Source organism: Protopterus annectens, chromosome 9.part0 (genome assembly GCF_019279795.1).
Source record: "Protopterus annectens isolate FY-2018-M chromosome 9.part0, PAN1.0, whole genome shotgun sequence".
Classification (NCBI taxonomy): Eukaryota; Metazoa; Chordata; order Ceratodontiformes; family Protopteridae; genus Protopterus; species Protopterus annectens.
In genome coordinates, this window is record NC_056743.1 from 125,481,055 (window position 1) to 125,506,868 (window position 25,814).

The 25,814-nt window shown below is 37.6% G+C and overlaps 1 protein-coding gene across 5 annotated transcripts in view; it reads right to left on the bottom strand.

Annotated features, from left to right (window-relative positions):
- Window positions 1-3,726: 3,726 nt before the first annotated feature.
- LOC122811078 (APAF1 interacting protein) overlaps window positions 3,727-25,814 on the bottom strand; it is a 791,984-nt gene continuing 769,896 nt past the window's right edge. For all 5 annotated transcript variants that reach the window (XM_044082644.1, XM_044082647.1, XM_044082643.1 and 2 more), the window contains one exon: window positions 3,727-4,572. In XM_044082644.1, coding sequence (XP_043938579.1) covers window positions 4,473-4,572 — 100 coding nt within the window. In that variant the 3' untranslated portion in view covers window positions 3,727-4,472. The remainder of the gene's footprint in view (window positions 4,573-25,814) is intronic.

The window sequence follows — 25,814 nt, forward strand, 5'->3', positions numbered from 1 at the left end:
GGGTTCCTGGGTTTGGGAGGGTGGTCTGTAGCAGGCTATAAACTGGAAGGCAGTTTTACCCACTGTTAGTTGCACATGGATAGTCTCTGATGCTTCGTGCTTTGCCACCAACCTGGAGGTGTGGGTATCTTTGATGAATATCGATACCCCCCTCCTTTTGTGGTTCGGTCCAAGTTTTGGGGCCGAAAAGCATGGTATGAAGTATAACCTGGTAGTGCTGGGGTGCTCTCAGGAGCCCTGAAACAGGTTTCTGTTACTGCACAGATATCGATGTTCTCCATGCTAAGGAGAGTTTCGAGTGCGTGCATCTTGAGGTTTAGACTTCTGGCGTTGAGTAGCATTACTCTTAGTTTCTTATCCCTTGTGATACCTATGGAGGTGGGTTTGTCTTTTGAGCCTTGCCTAAAAAAGGCACTATGGGGGTAGCAAGAGCCTTTGCCAATATCCGAAAGCCCAGGGTTGACAGGTGCAAGCCGTCCCTAGCAAAGCATCGTGGCTTGTCGAGCATATCATCCCAAGCTGACAGGCATTGGATCCCCTTTGAATGACACCAGTACTTAAGCCAATTGTTGAAATTGATCATCTTGTCTTCATATTGTGGCATCATTCTTGGTGAGGGTAAGATGCTACTCAAGGTCAGGGTCATACCGGCCTGGGCTACATGCTTAGAGAGCTCCTTTATGTCTCTTTTCATGTAGTCCAGGGAGGTACGTCTCAGGTCATTCACACCAGCATGGACAATGACTGAGTCATATTTGTACTTGCCTTGGAGTGACCTGAGTGCTTGTGTTATGTGGCGGATCCTAGCGCCCGACAGGCTGCTCACCGTGACCCTCTCCTTGTTCAGCCTGGTGAGCGGGACGTCAGTGTGCCAAACGATAGAGTCACCTATTACAAGTGTATTAGGTGTGTTGTTTAGTCTTAAGGGCTGTGACTGTTTGGCACACTGGCTTTGTGGGATATGTGTTGGACGTGTTTTGTTTTGGGGTAGCAGCTGCTTGGGTGTCTGCTTTGGAGGTCTCTGCTGCTTCGGCAGATCTTTATTTAGAGCCTCCGAGTATGTTTTTGTGTGATTATGTGTTTGGTTTGCTGTCGTGGTAGGTCTATGTGAGACTGGAATTGTAGTGAGTGTGGTTTCCTTCTCCTCCTGACTGGTTATGCCAGTACTGAGTTGAGAGAGCTTAGCCTCTAGTTTGGCTATATGGGTGCATCTCTCACATGTGTTGGAATTTGTTGGGAGGTCTGTGTACATGAGGCAGTTGTAACATTGCCTCAAGATTCCCAGATTCACCAGCTGGACCGGAGAGGAGATTGACAACTGACCTTTGGACATGCTAGAATAATATTGGGAATTCCTTAATAATTGAAAACCAGGGCCAGAGGGGAGTGAGGGTGTAGTGCTTTTAATTTTTAGTGCTGACTTATATAATTGCTTTAGTGAGGAAGTGCCAGGTAACTTAAGTGCAATGTGTTACAGGTAACTTAAATGCAAAAACGACAAATAGTAACTTTCTTTCAAGTGAAACAAGGAAATAAGTACAGTAAGCAATGCAGATTGCAACGCATATCCTGGGGAACTCCAATGTGATTGCGGACAGGCTAAGCAGATGCATCCTTCATCCTCATGAGTGGTCTCTCAAACCGAGTGTGGCGGCGGAAATTTTCAGCTGTTGGGGACAGACATGCTGCGACCATTTCACCTCCACTTCAAACACAAAATGCAGCAGCTATGTTCTCCTCTTTCCCCCTCTCAGGGAGTCACCGAGAGACACTTTAATCCACGATTGGCCCACGGGTCTCCTTTATGCTTATCATCCGATTCCTCTGATTCCCCTTTTTCTAAGGAAAGCTATTTGGTTGAGAAGCAAAGTGATCCTCATTGCCCCATTCTGGCCTCATCAAGTGTGGTTTCCCCTTCCTTCGATCTCATCTGTTACAACCTCCTTGTATCCTAGACACTCGTCAGGACCTCATATCTCACCCACAAGGGCTGACTCCCCCGAATCTGTCCACTGTCAAGCTGACAGCTTGGTTTCTCCACTTCCATTAGTTGCCAGGCAGGAAACCCTCTCCTCACCCGTCCGCGATATTATCTTTGCCTGTCATAAACCATCCACCAGGAAACTTTACAGGGACAAATGGAAAAGATTCTCTATTTGGTCATGTAATCAGAAGCTAGACCCGTTCTCAGCCCCCGTAGCCACTATTCTTCATTATCTGACTGAACTGTTCGAAAAAGGGGCCTCAGCTTCCACCATTCGAGTCCATCTAGCAGCTGTTTCCAACTTCCATAACGGGTCTGATGGAGTGCCACTTATTTCCTCTCCCCTTTGCAAGACCTAACTCAAGGGCATATTTCACAGCAGGCCTCCCATCACACAGCCGGTGGAGGCATGGAATCTGTCCTGGGTTCTGCAGTCTTTCTCTCTGCCTCCCTTTTGAGCTGGCTGCGACATGTGATCTAAATTTCCTGTCATGGAAATCCTTATTTCTGGTGGCTATAACTTCAGCCAGAAGAATTTCTGAATTACAAGCATTCTGTAACAAGAGCCCTTATCTGATCTTTCATAAGGACAGAGTATCACTTCATACTAACCCATCCTTTCTCCCCAAAGTGGTTTCTGATTTTTCGATTAACCAGTCCATTGAGCTCCCTGTGTTCTTCCCAAACTACTCTAACAAGGGAGAATACTGCCTACATTCCTTGGATGTTCATAGACAATTAAGTTTCTATCTGGACAGAACTAAATCCTTTTGCAAGTTTGACCAGCTTTTCATTTCCTTTGCGGGTCCTAGAATGGGAGGCGCAGTATTGAAAGTTACTTTGTTTAAATGGCTCAGGGATTGCATTGCCTTCACATATTCACTTACGGAGGGATCAAAGCCTGGCCAAATCAAAGCTAACTCAACTAGGGCTATTACAGCATCTGTTGCCTTCCACTCTAGAGCCTCCAGAGATGACATTTGTGCAGCTGCCATTTGGGCTTAGCCCCACACTTTTATCAAGCATTACAAATTGGATCTGATCTCCAGGAGAAGAGCGGCCTTTGGTTCTATGGTTCTCAGGAATGTTCTTCCATAAGGGCCACAAAGGTTCTTCAAGTAGCTGGGGACTGGGTCCCATCAGTGATGAATAGAAAGAAGATTAACAACTTCAGATAAAGAAGTTATGTCTTATCATAACGTTCCATCTGAGTTGTTGATCTTCTTCCAGTCATCACACCCTCCCACCGACCCTCTCCTAAGGTTCCTGGCGGATCTTCTGGGTCTTTGTGGTGTATTAGGGTTTCTGCGCAGAGATGGCCTCTGACCTTCTTCTTCTATATGTTGCATGCAAACTCGATCTGAGGTAACTGAGCAAAGGGCATTGTGGGTAGCAGCTTAGCGCGAGAGTTTTTTGGTGCACGCAGGCATGGTATAAGGCTGACTCGGTCCAGAAGGCTCGGAACCGAACACATCAGTGATGACTGGAAGAAGATCAACAACTCAGATGGAACGTTATGGTAAGACATAACTTCTTTTTCACAAATATCACTGATTTGGATTCTCGGAAAGCTTAAACTTAACAGCAGTAAGCAAATATTCAAGGGAAAAGTGCTTTAGTTAAGCTTTTCTATTCATATATTTATATAATCACTTGTATATCAGCACAACAGTATACACTACTTTTCAAGTAATTAGTTTTTATATGGCATCATCAAATAATTGGAACATAGTACAACTTAAGACAGTAAAAATTTATAAAATATTTATTTTCTTTCATAAAACTAAGGCTTGCAGTTACAGTGTAAGTGCTCTGGGTTTAACATGAAGGCTAGTTTCTAAAACCACAATGTCTGTGCGTACTAAGTGCTTTCATTCATTTCATTAGGAACTTTATTAGGTATAAGAATAACTATTCAGAATATGATTTTAAAACTATTAGCCTAGTACAAGCAGGCACAGTTCCCCTCACACAAACATACACATATAGTTTGTGTATATGTATTTGCTCCTTTAAGTTTTGGCAAGGTGGTAGTTCCTTTCATGTAGTGTTGATAAGAGCTACCTAACACTGGCAAAATGTAAAAGGGTATAAGATCTTGTAACTACAGCATAACATGGAGACACTAGGTACAGCTCCACACCTAGGCAGACCTGGTACCTCCCCCTGGAATTAAACTATATGAGCTGCTAAATTTTCAGTCTGGAATCAGATAAGAACACTCATCCATCATTAAATCAATATCTGTATAAATTCTTAACTGTTTTAATTTTTCCTCTGGAAAGAAAACTATTTTTATTTTTGCCAAGTTTGCTGTGGCCAGGATCTGACATTCTGAATAGTTATCCTTATTCCTAACCTTTTAGTTTGTCTTGTGGACCATTGAGGCTGACGGTTGGGATACCAGATCAGTGCTTCATGGATTTCTCTGTCTTTTTTTCATTTATTTCCTTTTGACAAAACTCAAAAAAATGCATGAGTTCATTTATTATACAATGCCCTTCTCTTCTGTAGGATGTTGCGAAGGGTCTAACCCACATGTCTTCATTTGTACGGCAATGTCAAACAGATAATCATAACATTCACACCTGAAAATCAAAAAACAAGTTATGGTTTATTTCAACTAATAAAAAATGTAATAAAAAAAATAAAGTGCGGCTGGTTCTTTAATGTTTAAAAGGAATGTAGCATTACTATTGCACTGTAAAGCAGCACTGTTAACATAAATCTTAAACATTTTAAAGATCTTCACATGTATGATCCTAGTTCTTTTTCACATACGATCTTAGGTCCACATCATTTGCAAACTACATCACATTACTGCAAATCTTGAAATCCCTCTTTTGGTCAGTATAGGTACCATTTACTTACCACAGTGGATGCAGGAGTTTGCTTGCCCACTTGAGAATGCAATAACAATAATATTTTATTTCATTACTAAATTGTTCTGTTAAGCCAGCAGTTTTCAAGTATGCCTATGCTGAAAAGTACATTCCCTAAACTTTACAAACTTGTTTTTCTAATCCTATGAACAGAAGCATATTTTAATTATTTAGTATTTTATGTATGAATTCGAATTCCTCTTTATAACATCTCATTTTCCTGAGAACCAGACAAGACTAACGAATATGTAAGCATGAAAATATATGCATTTTCCAAAAACTTAATGAAAGAAAGTTCTTTGCAATTTTCTAAACTCTTGAGTTTACTGTTTACAATATATGTGTGGAACAAATAAAAGATCTTTCCCTACTTGTCTTCTAAAATTCATCAGGCTTATATCTACAACCTACCTCTAATACCTGCAAGTTTTGCTTTCAATATGTAACATTACGTCAGGAAAAAAGTCTCTTTAGCAGTTTATTCCAGTCTACAGAGTGAGTAGAGTAAAGCAAATAAAGTACAGAATGGGCCCAGTTCTAAAAGACTTCCTCTCAGTTTAAGTGACTTACTCAGATGTACGTCTGCCCTGATTACAAAACCTTTTTCATCGATAAGTGATTTACTACGGTGTAAGGCCTATCTACAAATTGCAGATTATATATGCATGTGTTGGAGTTATATTTGGTTAATGTTTCTTTAAAATAAATGCTATATTGGTCACATGATTGGTCTAAATTTCAATTTTATTTATTTAACATTTGCTGACTGGAAAGTCCGACTAGGACAGAGCCTATTTTCAGCAGAGGCCTGGGGAGAAATACTCCACAGCATGTCTTTGGAATGTGGAAGGAACCGGAGTACCTGGAGGAAACCCACGCAAATGCAAGGAGGACATACAGACTCCGCACAGAAGGCACCCCAGCCAAGAATCGAACCAGAGAACCTCTTGCTGTGAGGTGACAGTGTTAACCTCTGCATCACTGAATGAATTAATTAACGGTTCTGATGAAATCCTTAGTTCACAAGGATGAAAGTGCAAAACAATTTACTGTTTCAAATAAATCGGTTTGAGTTGGAACATTATCTTGGTCACCGGAGGTGTTTTTGAGTGTAATTACTATGGCCAGCACACTACGTGATCTTTATTTGTGGTTTTCTGTCTATAAACAAGCTTACACCAGAGGATGAGAATCCAAAAGACTTGCCCTCAGACTGTTACTTACTCTGAAAGCAAGTCTCACAGTAAGTGTCATACTCTGAAAGCAAGTCTTTTGGAATCTATCCCAATGTTCTTTCTGAATCTTCACTGCTAGAATTACATAATGCCCTTTAAGCAGCCTCATTCCATTTATGTTTAGTGATATCTTCTGTATGTAAATGTCAGTAGCCCTAATGTATATAAAAAACTGCAGTGTGTCTTTTTTCCAAATACTGCACCTTCAGCACCACCTTCCACATGCCCCTCTGTTCAGGGGTGTTGCTTTCCTGACCTACACTACCCTAGCTGGCCTGCTATAGAGCCTCTCTAAGAAGGTGCCTTTATTTGATAAAGCCACCCAGAAACTGCACACTGTACAAAAATCTTAGAGGCCTACACTGTAGAAGAGTGACTTCCAACTGTTTTACCATTTTTTCATTTTATACAGCTCAGTGAATGACTTGATTTGCTTTGACTGTCACTATTCCCCATCACCATAAAGTGTTTCAGTTTAACAGCGATTGCTTTTCTATACTTACATTTATGTTTTACTTCATATGAGTTAGTCACTTATATGCTACCCAAACACTATTTTCCATCTAAATGCTTCACAATATTTGCAAAACAAGCAGGACTATAAAAGATTTTTATAATTTTGAACTAAATATTAACTGTTGGTAAGTTTGTGTTTTCTTAGAGGTGGTGTATTGAAACACATTATATTGACTCTATTACAAGCATTCTAGTCCTAAGCACTCAAAAACCACTGTGTTGAAGGGACTAGAGTGTATTGTAGCTCATGTACACAACCACTCGTGGTCAAACTCAAATATGAGTTCAAACAAGCAGCTACTAATTAATAATTAGTAATTAGACTCATTACTGATTTACAGCACATCAGCAATTCAAATGGCATAAGAAATACTTGGTCCAGGGTTCTAAACCTCTTCTGCAACATTACCAGAATGGTTTGGAGAAGCAGGTATATCTCACAGAGTATATCACTGCTGTGGAACAGACCTTCCATCCACATAAAACAAAGTTCATCCCTGTCGATATTCAAGCGCAACTGAGATCTATGAATGGGAAACAGAAAACGTATTCCAGGACTGGCCCCTGTAATACTAATAGATAGAGGTAATTCCTAAATGCTTTATCCTGTGCATAGGTCCCCTCAAATTATCTATGGTATGATTCCAGTTATTCTCATTAGGGGTAATATATAATTATCGACCATGGGATGGGTATATCCAATCTATAACCAAATGAGATGGGTTATTTCGAGCACAAAAAGAGAAACTGGCTAGGTTTAAAATGACCTGCAATGGGAGCTAGCCAAGTACTTACATATGACATTATTCAAGTTTCAGCAAGGCAAGTACGGCAGCTGTGAGGAGGGAGTGAATGGGGATTTGGGTTTAAGGAGCAGGAAGGAAGACCTAGGGTTAGGGAAATAAGAAAGCTTTATGTTTAGAGAGCAGGAAGGAATTTTAGGGTCAGAGAGTGGGAAGGCACTTTTAGGGTTAGGGAGTGGGAAGAGAATTTCAGGGTTAGGGAGTGGGAAGAGAATTTCAGGTTTAGGGACAGAACACTGGTTTGGCAACTGAGTGGGAGTTTTAAGGTTATAGTTAGTTCTCTGGTAAGGCCATAGAGTGCTAGAACATCAAACGTTGGAAGGGCTAAGTAGTTACAGGAGATTGGGCTAGAGGGTACTCAAGGATTTGCATTTTCAAGCAAGTGGCAGCAAGCAAATGTATCATGAGTTTCTGGCACACAAGCTCTTGCAGTAGACCCCATTATACTGCTTATAGATTAAACAAAAGTAGAAAAATCAAACATAACATTAAGTGAAACAGATCATAAATCATACACCATTTAGACAATGAAGTAAAGCAGGTGTTTAAAACCAGATCCTAACAAATTAAGCAATACATTTGTTAAATGCATTAACTGATACATTAAAAATTAACTTAAATGCATCATACAAATCATTTTAAAGTTATTTAGTGTTAGGGTTTCCTGCAGCCAGATGTGATCCATGAAGATCAAAACAGTGAGTCATGGGAGAATTCAGAAATTCGGAATTACCAGTAGCTCCTGAGTCACACAGTGCACAGCACAGGTGTCACAGTACAAAATAACTGGCATGTACAGGTAAAGGGAATCCATGCAATATGCAGTTAAATAAACAAGGACTAGAATTTAAAGATGATGCACAACTAATTTTGCAGCCACTGAAGGCTATAAAGAGCAGGTGTAACATGGTGGTAATGTGAAGTACCAGTTATGAATCTAGCAGCAGAATTTTGCACTAGCTGGACAAGTTCATAGTGACTGCCCAAGGAACAGGGAACTGCAGCAATCCAGCATGAAGTCCAGAAGGGTATGCACAAAAGCAGTCATGTCTTCAGGCAGGAAAAAGTTCTTGATATGGGAAACTGTCTTTATATGGAAGCAGCCAGACTTTACAACAGCTGACAACTGGTTCTTGAGTATCTGCCAGCAATGATTGACGCCAATACTGCACAAATGTCACACACGGTCTAACCTTCACAGTTTTCCTTAGAGTGGCATGAATAGCAGTAGCAAAAGTGTCCTGATGACACTGCGCTCGAAACAGAGTCAAAATTGTCTGCAAGAAAACACAGAGGTCACATGGAGTCCTAAAGCAAAGGGAGGTATAGCTGAGTATCATCTGCAGAGTAGTAATGATGCACACCTCTCCCCTAATACAATCACTAAGGAACAGCAGATTCATGGTGAAGGAAAATGAGGCCCAAGATGGTCCCCTGTGCAGGATGACGAAAGATGATTTAATGCCAGGAAAAAACAACCCCTCTCTTAGTGGCTAGAGAGGTGAGCAGTAAACCACTCCACAGTCATTAAAGTGACGGCATCAGCCATGTCAAATGCTGCTTTAAGATCAAAGACCACCAAAATAGACTGGTACCCTTAATATCTTAGATAACAAAAAAAAAAACATAAGGGCCAGGTGAGTACTGAGGCAGTTCTGGAAACCAGCCTTAGAGTAAAAACAAATCATGTTGCTTAAAAAAAAAAAAAAAAAAAAGAAAAAGAAAGATGAGTCAAGCTGTATATAAACTACAATTTCCAGAACCTTGCTTGGTAAAGGAGGGTTGAAGATATTATGGTAACTGTCAAGATTGTCAGAATCCAAAGAAATTTTCTTCAGAACTGGTGTAAGCAATGTCTTCTTTATGTAATAAATAAAAGCACCACGGCAAAACTAATGACCATGTATATGTTATAGGCAAATATATTAAGACTTGTCTTATTTACTTATTTGATTTATTTATTGACATTTGATTACCAGGAAACTCCGACTGGGTAGGAGACCATTTTTAGCAGAGTCTGGGAAAAAAAAACTCCAGTGTATTATAAAACATTTTAAGAACAATTTTTTCTTCTTCTTTCGGCTTTTCCCAGTTAGGGGTCACCACAGAGGATCACATGTCTGCTCATGATTGGCAGTGGAGTTTTACAGTGCCAAGTTGCCAGCCTGGTGCCCAACCTTCTACGGAAGGCACACACATGCACACACTCACGCCTAGGGCCAATGTAGAGTATCCAATCCACCTACAGCATGTCTTTGGGATGTGGGAGGAAACTGGAGCACCCGGAGGAAACCCATGTAACCAAAGGGAGGACATGCAGACTCCACACAGAAGGCAACCCAGCCGAGGATCAATCCGGAGAACCTCTTGCTGTGAGGCGAAAACATTTTAAGAACAATAATTTTACAATATATAACAAGTAATACAAAAAAAAAAAAAACTACAGTTTAAATAATTATACCAAATTAGACATAGTATGAAAACACTGGTTAAGAACATGCAAGTTAGATGATAAAGATTTAATGTTTAGAGAAAGTTTAGCCAGTTTATAGAGAAATGATATTAAAGGTAAGTTAGTACAACACAAAAAAGGAATTGCAATGTGAAGTGAGAGAAAAGCAGGTTTATTGTAAATTTAGACAGAAAGCTGGCGAGAGAAATTGATAAAGGTAAGGAAGTAAGTGAAGAAGGGAGAGTAAGGAGGTGTAGGGTATGAAATGATATTTTTTCACATTTAGGTATATAACCTATCCTTATATTGAGCAAGAAGAGAAACAGCTTTAGGCTAGGAAGTCTTTCAAAATGGTTTTGAAGTACGAGAGGGGAGGGCATTGTCCTGATGGATACAAGTAAGGAGTTCCAGGCCTTAGCAACTTGGTACGAGTACAGATAATGCCAAGCAGATTTGATAGGTTTGTGGACAGACAGAAGTTTTTTGTCATTGGAAAGTAATGACCAACTGGGAACATAGTTGTGTAGAATGTTATTTAGTGCTGGACAAGCAGATAGATGCTGGGTAATTTTATATGAAGTAAGAGGCTGTGTACATGTTACTTGATGGGGTAGTTCTAAACAATTTAGTCTTAGTGCTATACAGCAGTAAAGTTCTGTATTTGTTGCAAATTTAGCAAATTTGTTATAGCTTGATTGAAGTTTTGATTTTTGTAATGCCTAAAGGTCAGTAACGATGGGAGCACCGTAAGGAAGTGTGGGGAGGATATAAGTAGTGGCAAGTGTAGTTTTATTTTTGTTGGTGAAAATGTTTTTGGCTTTATAAAGCATCCCTAGTTTTTGACGTTTTTCTCTTATGCAATTTTGTATACGCAGGTCAGATTTAAGATTATCATCCACTATCATCCCTAATAATTTATGAGAAGTGACTTTGATGGTTGAAGAGAGAGGACTTAATTTTTTTTTCATGAGAGAGAGATCTGGGGAAGTAGTAGCTCTTTTTTTTTTAATATGTTTCAGCATGAGTTGTGAGTTATAAAGCCTTGATTCCGTTGCTATTAAAGCTTCTTCAGTAATTTATGGAGGTGTACCATGTTGTCTGAAGTGCAAATGAGTGTGGAATCATCTGCATACAGTATTAGGGAGGCCTGTTGTGTGGATAGAGCCTTGTGGTATACTGGTGGTGACTGGGAGGTATGGAGAGAGGGTGGAATGCCATTTTACTGAATGATATCTACTGGACAGATAGCTTTTGAACCATAGAACTGGGGGCTGAGAGTAACCCACAGTAATAAATGAGGACATTTCAAGCAGAAGTCTGCAGTGAAAAACTGTGTCAAAAGCTTTAGACAAGTTTAGAAATAAGGAGGAGACTATTTTGCCATTATCCATTGCCACTGATGGACTTATTTATCACACTTAACTGTGAAAGTCTGACTGACCACATGCCCATCTCCAATGGAGACCCAGTGAGAAAAGATTCATAAAACTATATTTACATAGTGGATACATAGCAATATTTTTTTACAATAGTCCAATAGGATGGATATAATAATGCGGGATTATGATAACACAAACACAAAAAGTAGTGACACACTACAGAATAATAGATGGTGCTACCAGAAGACTGGAGATGATAGGAGGAAGAGACAGGAAAGTTTAAGTTGTCAAATAAAGAAAAAGAATTACAAAGTTAGGGGGCTAGCTATATGGTGTTACAAGTTATTGTAATGACGCAAAGTAGAAGAGAATAGAAAAACTAAAAAAAAAAGTTGAGATTAGGAAAAAGGGAAATGAATATATGACTTCCAAAAATTTTATAAGCATGTGAGGTGTAGACCTTCAATCAATCTAAGGTCCAGACCATTGGATGTTTGTTGCATGCTTCAAGATAAGGTAATAAACTCAGAAGAATCAGGCAGAGCAAACAAACCACAGCCCAGTAATATTTAACTGAGGCAGAATGTTGACATCCACCATTTTCAGGTTCATCCCAAACAAAAAAGTAAATTAGTTACAGACAATTGAACACATATTTCAGATTAAATTGAGAAAAAGTTTTGCTGATGAACAAATAATTTTAGAAGAAAACCTCAATAAAATACAATAAACTGAAAATAACATGTAGTGCAAACAGTATAAGCTATTTATAATACAATCAAAAGACAATGGGTATCGAGAGAGAAGATATGGAGTGATGGGACTGGGGATCCTCACTGCATTACTGAAATACTGATGGACAGCTAACAATGTGGGTAACATACTTGGAACGGGCAGTTTGAGAGTTGAAGATGACAAAGATTTGGAGAGGTATATACACCAATTGATCTCTTTGTGGTGAAAGTATTTACAGAATTTGTGTTTGGGTAAGTATTTTTCAGGTAGGCTCTGAAGGTATGAAAGGAGGATAACTGTTTTAGCTCTGTAGGAAGAGAATGTCACATTTATGGTGCTAAGAATGAAAAGTAGTAGTCTGTCCAGTGGGGTGTATGTTCGGCCATTGACTGGGCTAACCATCAAATGGCTGAACATTGAACAATCAGCATTGAAAGTTCACTCACAGAACTTTCATTTCATCGACAGTGTAAGTAACTACTTGTCCAACACTTCCCAGTCTAACACACAAAGTGTTTCAAACCCACCAAGGTGAGGATCTTCGCGCCACATCCCCCTTACTATATATACCAACTCCAAGACCACACTACAGTGGAGAAAAGTGGTTTGAAACACTTCTGTGTGTGAGACTGGGAAGTGTTGGACAAGTAGTTAGTTACCCTGTTGATGAAATTAAAGTACACTGAGTGAACTTTCAAAGCTTTTTGTTCGATGTTCGGCCATTTGATGGTTAGCCCATTCGATGGCCAACAATAGACCTGTGCAGTACAGTCTAGCCCTGGGAGTATAAAGGTAAGGTAAGAAAGAGGATAACCAACTTAAGTTAAAGGATAAAACAATTTGGTAAGGTGGATAACCAAGGGAAGGGAAGGATTCTAAGTATAAGTTCATGAGCAAAGAATCTTGTCAATTTTTTTACTGATTCTTTTTGTAATAATAATGATCTCATTACTGTCTTTAAGATTCTAAAATATATAGTTTTTACTTTAGTTTCTGTACTGGAATTATATAAACTTGTGTTTGTATTTACTGTATGCTGACTGTCAAAGTATTTCCTGATTTTGAGTCATGTCTGCCCACATTTTGATAATGCAGCAGGGAGATAAACAGGTTGCAGTGGAGAACCATTGTTTTCTGTAGTCTGTAGCAGATTTAAGCACGTGAAGTGACAGACTGCAGCACAATCACTCACTCAATCAGGAAAACAGATAATAACTCAATAACTAAATTAATTTATATTTAAATAAAAAGCAACAGAAGAAACGGTACAGAATAAGATTCCTAGTAAAATTGTAGCGCTCAGCATACAGTGCAAAACACAGAAAGAATATTGTAATAAAAAATCGTCTACCATGAGAGGAACACTTTAAGAAAAGCAGGTGTGTGAATCCCTGCTGTCATAAACTACACTAAAGTAGGTTTGTTGTGCTTACTGGATTAGCACTGGAACAGAAACTGGTCATTGTAGTTAATGGGCTTCTCAGCAAGGCGGATGCTCCACCTCTTTGTGTGATTGTGAAACTGTAAAAAAAAGCCACTCGATCCACAACGGTGTATCAAACAAACATTTATTGAACTAAATAAAACAAAAAAGGGATAAGTGCTTTGAAGCCAAAGCTCTTCATCTGATTCAGCTTGAAAGCGCTTAGCCATTTTTTGTTTATTTAGTTCAACAAATATTTGCTTGATACGCTGTGGTGGAGCTAGTGTTTTTTTTTTTTTTTTTTTTACAGTTTTACTTTTTTGTTACCTCTATGGACCTTTGGTGCTCCTGTGGTTGGCGTTTTTACTTTATTTATGTAATTAGGTACTGCAGACAATACCTGGCATACAGTTGGAGACGTACTGTAGGTTTTGGAAATTGAAGAGACACAACCTCAGACTGTCTGTTGTATTGTGAGTTGTCCTCCAAACTCCTGTGGAGATGGCTTGCAGAGTGCTGTTGTATGGACTTAATTCCTTGGTGCATTAGTGGCCCCACGATACTAGTCCTCATCTTGGATGGGAAGAATGCAGGTATGATGGCCATGCCGCCATCATGTGCTGGACAGCCGCATGGCCATGTAGCTCCCTCAACCTGTACATCAGACTTGGCTCCCTGTCATCAATACCAGATCTGACATGCAGGTGGAGCTGCTGCTTCAGTGAATAATGGCTGAAGTTAGCAGCCCCACCATGTCTCAGGTAAGTTAATGAGCTTGATCAATGCAGAATTTTGTAGAATCTCAGTCTGTGTTCTTGCGATAATAGGACTTCTTTCAATTTAATATCCTGAAGTATTAAACTACACACTGTTTTCCTTCATATGACATTACGAGAAGTAGCTCCCAGATGACACAGAATCAAGAAGTAAGTGTACAGTTGTTCGGGATACAGTAAATGCAAACAAGTTAACTGAACTCAATAAATATAGGCCTGTTAATGTAACAAAACTAAAAGTCACATATTTTATCATCAGAAAGCTCATTTTACATGATAAGAGCATAATTACAAGAAAAAGATCTGGAAAAAACATTTCCACATGATCTTTATGCATCTTTTAGGTCAGAGAGTTTGGGAGTAGTTTGATTCATTAAGCAGTGATTTTCTATTCTTGCAGAAAGTGTGACAAATTTGCATATGCTGTTAGTGATGGTTAAAAGGGCATTTTTTTCCTTTTTTGAGATATTACAGGAATACCATATTGAAGTTAAGATTAACAAAGGCTAGTGATTGCCTTCCTTATCAAGGATTGATATCAGAAATAGACAAAGAAAAAAGGGTTGAGGAATCCTAAATGAAAAACCTGTGATTTTTGCATTTTTAACTGAAACTAGAATAGAAGCTGCTGTTACAAGAGGGATAATTAGTGGGCATATAAATTATTGCACAATAACTACAGGAATCGATAAGAAGAGGTCAGAAGAGATTGGGAAGAAAGAATGGATATGCAATTCACAAAGAAAAATGGGAGGACATATGCAAAATTTAGGATTTTGCCTGGAAGTGTTTGTATAGATACTTTTATACCCCAAGCAGCCTCCAAATAACTTTTCCTGATATAGATGGCAAACTTTGGAAGTGTGATGAGGGAGAAAGAGTTAACTGGAAACAGTTTTGGGAGTGTAATGAGTTGGCAAACTTTAAACATTCCCTACAAAGTACTCTGTCAGGAATACTGTATGAATGACTGTAACTAGGAAATGTTTTTTTTTTGAGCTGGGATACAGGACCTGAAATGCCTAGTCACAGTAAGGCCTTGTTAAGTTTAATTCTGATGGCTGCCAAAAAGCAATTGTTAGAAAATGGAAATTAATTGTAAACCAACTATACTTAAAGTAGTGAATATTGTAACAGAGAAAATAAAACAGAAATTGGGATTTTTATAAAAAGAAAGGAGTAAATTACATAGAAAAAAATGGAAAATGTAGGAACAATACCTGCAGAAAATATGTTCTGGAGGAGGAATGAGGTTTAAGAGAAGGCAGAAACTGAATAATTTATGTAATGTTGCTTAGATTATGCATCACCTATTTTGTTATATATCTTATAATGTCTTTAAATGTGAACTTGTTAATATGGTTTGATTACTTTGCCTATGTCACAAGTGATAATTCAATAAAGGTGCTTAAAAATACTAAATTACGGTGAAAAAAAGACAGGAATGTAGCTTTTTAAATGGTGCTATACCTTCCGGGGAACGAAAGTGAAAAAAATGTGTTTTTTTGTACCCAGAGCAGATGAGAATCAACCTTTGCTTTTGTTACTTCAACAAGGTGCTGGAAGGCAAGTTTCTGATCTAGTCAGTTTAATAAGTATCTAAAATGTTAAGTGCATTCAAATGGGGTTTGATCACAGCAGAGTAGTCTGCAGTCCCCTGGGACTGTGAACAGTTTTTGCTGATTCCCAAAAATAATAATAGCTTTAGATTTTTCCTTCTTTCTTAGAATTTAAGATATATATATATTTTTTGTTAGGCAACTTGTTGCAGGTCACCTTTCATTCTGTTTTCTGATTATCTTGTGAGAGAGGCTAGACTAGTAAATCACCATATGAATGGTATAAAAGATTACATGAATTTTTCCTTCTTTCTTAGAGTTTAAGATATATACATATTGTTTTTGTTAGGCAACTTGTTGCAGGTCACCTTTCGTTCTGTTTTCTGATTATCTTGTGAGAGAGGCTAGACTAGTAAATCACCATATGAATGGCATAAAAGATTATAGGAATATGTCATAAGTCACTAAGGAAATAGTTAATAGACAGAAAAACAACTGGTGAAAGACCACTAACAATCTCCTGGAGCTTCATGTTCATAAAATCAGTTTTGGTGAAGGTAACCTTAATTCACAAGAACTGAACAACAAGACTGCTTTATGGAGAAGCCAAGTGCTCTTCCCTTGGAAATGCTTGCTGTAACTGCTTTACACAGCAGAATAAAAAATCCTTACCACCAGCCATGGTATTAAACTCAGCCAAAAGCTCATGTTTACCCATTACTTTCAATGAGTGAGCGAGATAAATGTCAGGATTTTAGCAGATAGGTAGTGTGTGTGTGTGTGTGTGTGTGTGTGTGTGTGTGTGTGTGTGGTGTGTGTATGTTTGTGTGCATGCATTTGGTTGAATGACTGCGTGTGTGTGCGCGCGTGCATTTGGTTGAATGTGTGCGCGCGCACGTGTGTGTGCACGTGCATTTGGTTGAATGACTGCGTGTGCGTGTGTGTGTGTCTGTAGAGGTACGAGAGGTGTGAGGGTGGGGAGAGTGTGGATGCCATAAGTAAATTCCTCATGAGTAATCCAAAAATAGTGGCATGAGGACACTACAAACCAGGGACTTTCACACATTACTGTAATACATTTAAAAAGTTGTGCAGCTTGAGGAGACACTAGACACCAGGGACACCCTTTACCATGACCTTAATCCACTTTAATAATAATAAGTCATGCAAATAATAAAAGTTATTAGCACTCAGGATTTCCAGGACATAGGAAGCATGATACTGTTATGTATGGCATTAATGACTGCACTTGGGATTTCCAGGACATAGGAAGCATGATACTGTTATATGTGGCATTAATGACTGCACTCAGGATTTCCAGGCCATAGGAAGCATGATACTGTTAAGTATGGCATTAATGACTGCACTCAGGATTTCCAAGACATAGGAAGCATGATACTGTTAAGTATGGCATTAATGACTGCACTCAGGATTTCCAAGACATAGGAAGCATGATACTGTTATATGTGGCATTAATGACTGCACTCAGGATTTCCAGGACATAGGAAGCATGATACTGTTAAGTATGGCATTAATGACTGCACTCAGGATTTCCAAGACATAGGAAGCATAATACTGCTATGTGTGGCATTAATGACTGCACTGAGGATTTCCAGGACATAGGAAGCATGATACTGTTATGTATGGCATTAATGACTGCACTGAGGATTTCCAGGACATAGGAAGCATGATACTGTTAAGTATGGCATTAATGACTGCACTCAGGATTTCCAGGACATAGGAAGCATGATACTGTTATGTATGGCATTAATGACTGCACTCAGGATTTCCAGGACATAGGAAGCATGACACTGTTATATGTGGCATTAATGACTGCACTCAGGATTTCCAGGACATAGGAAGCATGATACTGTTATGTGTGGCATTAATGACTGCACTCAGGATTTCCAGGACATAGGAAGCATGATACTGTTATGTATGGCATTAATGACTGCACTCAGGATTTCCAGGACATAGGAAGCATGATACTGTTAAGTATGGCATTAATGACAGACTGTAATAGCCTGTGACATAAGTAAGTCTTGCTCAAGACTTACAGACAATGCAGATGAGAACACAAGACGACACCAAGGATTCTTTTTAATTACTACTCTAATCCAGTTAAAAGGTCAATAGAGAAACAGGTCTTGCATTTACTGAACAATAACAGGAATGAAACTCTAACACCTTGCATTATTCACTGACTGTATTAATTTGTGATTTACGAGGCATAGGGAAAATAACAGGCAACATTAAGGACATTCTTTTAAATCAGGAACAGGTAAGAGATACAGCGGTGTGTTTGTGTGCATGGGAATAGGGAGGTGACTGGGCTAACAAAATGTATTCGCCACCAGAGATGATAACCACAAGGGCAGTAGAAAAGAGCCTTTTAGTGCTTGTGGTAATTAAGTGATTCATATACATGCAAATAAGTTGAAAATAATTTTTTTTCCTTATTATGGTTAATGTGTCCCTGAAACGCTCACAGACTGGCCTGTTTCTGAATCCTGACCCATAATTCATTTCCAATTAGCCATCTTAAACCCTAGTAACATCTCCAAACTTTTCTTGAAAAAATAGTGAAGCTTCTAAGTAAGTTTTAATATTTATATTAAGAAGTACAAAACCATGCTATATACAAGCTATTGAAAGATTTCACCTGAAAGCTTACAAAATGAGCAACACAGCTGCATTCATCCTTGACTACTGCCTAGTGTAGGTTAATGGATTCTAAATGTCATTCAAAAAACTGAACACTATTACATGGTGGTATATGGGAGAAAAGCAAATTCCCTTCAGTTCTGAAGTCTGTGACACTTGCTGGACAAAAGAGCTATAGAATATTTATGTCAGCTCAGCTGTGTCAATCTTTATGTAGCTAGTGAAGGCCATTCATATATTATATATACAGTCATAAAATTCATATTTTATAACTATCTCAAGCACTAGAGACAGAACTTCCTAGCTTCACATAGCACACGTGAATGAAAAAATGTTGCTCTCAGTGTACCTTGAGTAGTTATCGATTAAAATCATAAGTTGTTTACAAAGATTACAGAAAATAATATATACTGTGTTTTGTTATGATTTATAAAACCCAGTTTAGACCTAGAAAATAATGAATGCTGCAGCTGTAAAGATTAGCTTGTGCTGAACAGCTTGCCATTTACATGTCTTTACTAATACTTATGATTGTGGCCAAATAAGACAAAAAACGCTTAGAACCAAAAGACCACAGGTAACCTTGAATCCAAAAGTCCAGAAGAAAAATACTTTCTTAACGCAAGTTTATTAAGTCAAATAACAGCGTTTTCACCACTATTATAAATGCAGCTTCAGAGATACAAGTACAAGTGCAAAAAGCACACCTTTATAAAAACAGGAAGTGACACAAACCCACGTCACCTCCCAATACATGAAATGAAGGTGTTATGAATTCTAAAATGCACAATCAAATTATACTTTAAAAATCAAAATAAGTATACAATATATAAAATATGAGGCTGCAAACCTATGTTGTTACCCCATTATAATAAATACAAATGACGATCAATGTAAAATCAAAACATTTTTAAAAAGGTTAATTATAAGTACAAACAAGTACAAAAAGCACCACAAGCGTTAACCTATCTAAAATAACTCCTAAGCTTTAAAACTGCTGAGATATTACAATTTTCATTCAATCCAGGGGACTTGAAGGCATCTAGCTTTAACTGCCACTCAAGTTCCCGGTTCTCTAAAATCAAAGAGAGAGGACCCCCCCCCCCAATACTAATAGGGACTTGATCTATGCCCATGAATAGAAAACTATGTCCTGGGTGAATAATAATATGTTTAGCCAATGCATTGTCATTTAAGTTCTTTCTGATTGCATAGATGTGTTGGTAGAAACGTTCACGGGCCTTACGGTCCATCTTCCCTATATAGAAAGCTGGACAACAATTACATAATGCTACATAAATGATAGATTTTGACTCCCAATTTAACTTATGATGAATCTGATATTTCCTATTCCTGACTACAAAAGAGTTACCCGACTTAACCACTTTGCACCAATTACAAAAACCACAGGGGGACATACCTTTCTGTCTACTATGTGAGGTTTGGGACAAGTTCCTTTGTAATAATTCTTTCAAGTTACATCCCCTTTTATACACAACACAAGGTTGGACACCTAATTTCTCAAGAAGAAAGGTGTTATTGGAAATGAAATGCCAGTTCTTACAGATAGTTTTCCAAATAGCCTGAGAATTTACATTAAAAGTAGTAAAAAAGCTCAAGGCAAACCATGGTTTACTATTAATAGTGACTGGCTCAAAATTCGGACTTAAATGCAATTCAGGGAGTGAAGGACAAATGTTATTAGGACCATGAACTATACTGGTCTCAGTTTGATTAAGGATAGGTTTGTAGAAACCATCAGTCCTTTTCATGTCAACTTCTTGGATCAACTCGTCAATTAATGAAACAGGATACCCACGGTTAAGGAACATCTCCCTTAAAAGGTTACATTCAACCCGAAAATCAATAATAGTACTGCACATCCTCCCTGCCCTCACAAGCAGACTAACTACTAGAAAGTAATCACATTTGTTTATTTGTACAGTAAACAAGAAGGTAAACAGACACCAAAAGAAAGTGTAGCAGCTAAAATAAAAGTAATAAAGCAAAATACTTTTCTACAAAATGCAAAAAGACCCAATCCCTAAATTAAAGCTCCAAAATATTCCTTACTATACCACATATTTAGTCTTCAGTTTGTCAGTACTGAATCACCTGACAAGACACTGCAGACAGAGTATTGTCTTTTGCAAAATCTGCCATTTTTCTGCCTTCTTTGGTAATTTTGTACCAGACCATTCACAGGGCACTGTCTTTCACCGCTGGTAAAAAATGACTGATACCGAAGAAGCTCAGAAATGACAGGCATAAAAATATCTGGACTGCCCCCTCCTCCAATCATTTCCTAATAAGTATGGTAAAGATCCTACTGCGGACAATGTCTGGGACATTCAAATCATGTTGACCTATAGAAGGTCATACAAACAATTGCACCATTTTTTTAAATGTCTTATCTTTGATAATTAGCACTCATCTGTGTTGAGAAAAAAAAATCTATACTGGTTACATAAAAATTTTAAATCATACACTTCAATAGCAAAAACAATGGAAAGTATGCACATTAGGAGAGGCAGTTCTGGAGACGATACAGATGTAGATGATTATAGGCTTATAGTAACTCCTAGGCTGAAACACACAGCTTAGAATAAAAACGCACTAGTAAATCCAATAGGATGTAGTAATAAGGAAGTTGACATGAGAGATGGTGAAATCATCTTCCCACTGCTCAAAGCAGGGTTAAGGTCACATTTGTGTAATGTATAAAAAACTGGTGGCCAAATAGAGAACAAAGGCTAGGGTGGTAAACACACTGCAAGAGACAATTACAAAAATAGTAGGAAGAATAGACAGATTATGTGAAGAAAGAAGAGTAAACTTCTCACTATCTCAACATCTCCAGGATAAACTACTGCTATCTTTATCTTGCCATATCATCAAACCATTTTTCTTCATTCAGAATCCTATGCCTCACAAGCTGCATCCACCAATACTCGGATAGTTTTACTAGCATGTCCCACCTATATACACTGTTTTGTGACACTGCTTACCCCCACCTCTATACTTCTAATATAAACCTTAGACATACATATATAAAATTATCTCTGAACCTGCATTATACCCCACCTTTTATATACAATAACATTTTCTGCCCTACTTAGTTCATTCCCTCACTTCCATGTCTTTGATTTTCTAAGCACTAATCACATAATCTATTATCTGACAAACTCACTAATACACCTCTTCAAATGCTCTGTGTTCAGTATCTACTAATGTATAACTATCTTTTATACTGTAATAGTTGCTTCTATTTTCATATGTATGTAATCTAACTAGAAAATGTATGCATGTATGGGTATTTGTTAGTGGATATTAAAGTTTGTCCATGTACATTACTGAAGGTCTGTTTAAAAATGTTTATATTTTGGAGCTTTTCTCCTCAGGCTTCTGCTCAAATTTTTTTTTATATATTTCACAGGAACATGTGTATTTAAGTAAAAACTTTTTTGTTTTTTTATTAAGCAAGAAACATCTTTATTAAATTACCACTTACAACATAGGCAATCATACATTTATATAAATGAAAACAAACCACATTGACATAATTTTAATTGCAAACATTATACAACACTTCTAATCTACACAGTCACTGTCAGTCAAACATTACATATCTCATTCAAATACTGCCTTCTTTTAAACCTCATTTCCTTGTCTGCATGTATTTCTCCCGAAATTCCCATTATTTTTCTATGTAATTTGTTCGTATCCTTTTCTAAAGATCCCACTTCCAGTTGTTTTATCTCTGTTACTATACTCACTACTTCAATACAGTTGGTTTGGACTTTCATTTCTATTTCCTAGTAACTGCTCTTTTGGCAGCCATCATAATTAGACTCAGCAAGGCCTTACTATGTCTAGGCAATTATGATTCTGTATCATAACTAAAAAAATCATTTCCTTAGTCATACCAATTTGCTTACCCAGTATTTCTGACAGAGTAGTCTCCAGGGAATTTTTAAAGTCTGCCAACTCATCACACTCCCAGAAAATATGTTCCCAATTACCTCTTTCTTGCCCATCACACCTCCAACATTTCCTATCAACCCATGGAAAAATTCTTTGTGGAGTCTACTTGGGGTATAAAAATACCTATGTAAACACTTCCAAGTAAAGACCCTAAATCTTCTAGACTTTTCTGTATATTTGGGAGACATACATATATATCCTCAATTGTTTCTTTGTGAATTGTTTATCCAATTTATCTTCCCAATCCTTTCTAACCTCCTCTTGATATTTTATATACTCTACTAATTATTCCTTTTTAACAGCAACTTCAGTTCTAGACTCTACTAAAAACTCTACCAGTGCTGGTCTTTCACTTAGGATCCCCCTATTTCTTTCTCTTTGCCTATACTCTGATATTAATCCTTAATAGGGAAGGCAATCTCTAGCGTGCAGTCCAAATAAATTCTTAGATTCTCTATTACCTTTCCTTAATTATCTGATCCCAATACCTTGGATCTTTTGCCAGTTTTTTCCAATAATTTTCAGCCCCTTCTTGCCTATTGTCTGCATCCTTATCAGCAGAATCTCCTTTTTCCATTCCCATGCTGGCTTAGCTCTTAGAATACATTTTATTACTTTATGAATATAATATTGTTATTGAATAATATTGTTAAATAATATTGTTATTCTCCTTACGGATCTGCATCCAAAATCCCAGTCTCTCCCTGTTTCCTGAGCTTCCTCACGGTGTTATCACCCCTTTCCACTCTTGTGCTATAAGTTTCTTCTTGTGCTATGTACAGGAGCCTTAACTGTGTACCTCTAAAATACCCTTTCAAATTTGGTAATCCCAGACCACCTTGTTCTATAGGAAGAATCAGTTCGTCTCACTTGTCTCTTGTCTTTCCCTCCCAGATAAAATCCTTCAGCTCTTTATTAATTGCTATCCACAACTTCTCCTCTGTTTGATAAAAATAAGCCAGACCTGTGTATAAAATTAAAGGACTAAAAAGATTTTAATTGCTTTCATCTTGCTTTCCATATCCATAAACAGAGCTTCCAATTTCTCAGTTTTTATATTATCTTTTGTTTAGTCCCTTCCCACATATCCTTTAGCTGCTACACCAGAATTCTTTTTAATCCATACTCTTAAATTACTTAATTTTATCATGTCTCTATAAATATGGATACTGCTGAACCAATTCCTGTGGTGGTACATAACTTACAGCTATTGCCTTTGTTTTAGCTTCATTATTTTTGTATTCCAAAAAGATATGAAACTGTCTCAAAATGTTCCACAACAGTGAAATATCCTTTCAGGTTTTATCAGGAATAAGATATCATCATCTGCAAATACAGCCAGCTTTTATTGACTACCATACCAATTATATCCTTGAATTTCTGAGCCTCTTATTTTCTTTGCTAGTGGTTCTAAACATAATGCAAATAACAAAGGGAAAGTGGACACCCATGCCTGGTTTCCCTGCTCAAACATAAATTATCAGGGAGGACCCACCCACTTTAATTTTAGCCCCTGATCCCTCATATATCCTCCTAATCAACCTTATAATATTTTATCATGCAATGCAAATGTTTCCATTGTCCTGCTCATAAACCCTCAGCTTACTGTCAAATGCTTTCTCTGCATCAAGACCTCCTAATAAAAGTGGTGTTTTCTTACATTCTGTATCTCTCTGGATCCTCACTCTTCTGTTAATGTTATCAAATGTTTGCCTCTCTTCCACAAAACTGCAATGATTAATATATATCAATTCTGGCATCAACATTGCCATTCTTTAGCCCATTATAGACAAACACTTTATAATCATGATTTAGAGTTGAAATGAGCCTGTAGGAAGCTGGATCTGATGGGTCTTTACCCTCTTTAGGTATTACAGCCACCACCACTTTCTTCCAGGATGTTGGTACTTCTCCTCCTCTTAAAATACTGCTAAACAAAACTTCCAGATCTTTATCAGTTTTATTTTCTCTGAGCTACTAAACTTCCACAAGAATACCATCTATTCATAGGGACTTTCCTGTGGATTGGTTATAAATCACCATTTTTATTTCATCTCCTCCCCTCCTGTCCTAAGTAGTAGTAATTGAGCCTCATCTATCTCTAACCTTGGCAAATTTACTTATTTCATAAACATTTCCATTTGTATCTTTTCTTTATTTTCATACTTTATACAGATGTTCATAAAATGTTTGAAATATTTCTAGCACCGCTACAGGATCTTTTATTATAGGCTCCCTAACATTGGCAACAACCCTTTCTACTTTCTTTGTCTGTTCATTGTACTAAAAGTTTTTGTTCTCATGAGTTATCATCAAAAAACAGTTGCTTAACAGCAATCTTTCTAAATGTATGCATATTATCAAGGTAGTCCCTTATTTTCTGTTTAGCATTCTGAAATTGCTCCTCTTCGTGTTCAATGAGATTTCCCCTATTCTGCAATACTTTAACCTTTGTCAGTCTCTCTAAATAATTCTTGTTACTTCTTAACCGTATCTCTCTTTTATTTCCACCCTATTTTTAAACTCCACTTTAATTTTATCCCACTCCCTAGCTATATTTTCAGAAGAAATTTCTATCTTCTCTAATGACTCCCAAATAATTTACACTGCCCATTCCTTAAATTCCTCTCTCTTCAACTGATAGGTGGGAAAGTGCTAGTGTCTTATTTTTATTTCATTACCCTACATTTTTTAGCTGTTATTGGCATGTAATATGAAATTGTTATTGAATATGTATCAAAACGTTCAATTAAATGAACATGTTCCTGTGAAATATATGTTCTGTCTAGCCTAGACCAGTTTTTATATCTTGGGGAATAATATGTAAATTCACTCCTAACTCCTACTACTGAATTCACATATATCATGCCAAATATTTTCATACATTTCTTCAAAACTCTACTCTCCTTTGTTATATTTCCCTTCTGGACCCCCAAGATACACCTTCACTGCTGCAAATCAAATTCCAGTCCCCACCTTTAAGTAATATTCCCTGCTAAAAGCTGATTATTTCTCCCAGAATTTTCTTAAGCTCTATTATAGCAGTTTTAGGTGGAATATAAATACATGCCAGTGTAACCATCCTCCCTTGCCAGAAGACCCTTACTACTACAAATCTATCATTATTTTATATCCTCTTCTATCACCATTGGAGCTCCTCTTGCAATTAATATAAGTACTCCTCTTTTCCTCTGTCCCAGATATTTCGCTGAATAACCTTCCTGAAATCCTTTCTTTATTAAATTTACATGCTCATTTCTTTCAAAATGTGTCTCCTGTAGCATAGCTATTTGCACTCTACATATTTAACATAGTTCACTACGTTTTATTTTTTGAATATAGCTATGAGACCATTTACATTTTAAAGACAACACAGAAAGCATCATCATGTTAAAAAGTTATTAATACCACCTTTTTTGTGT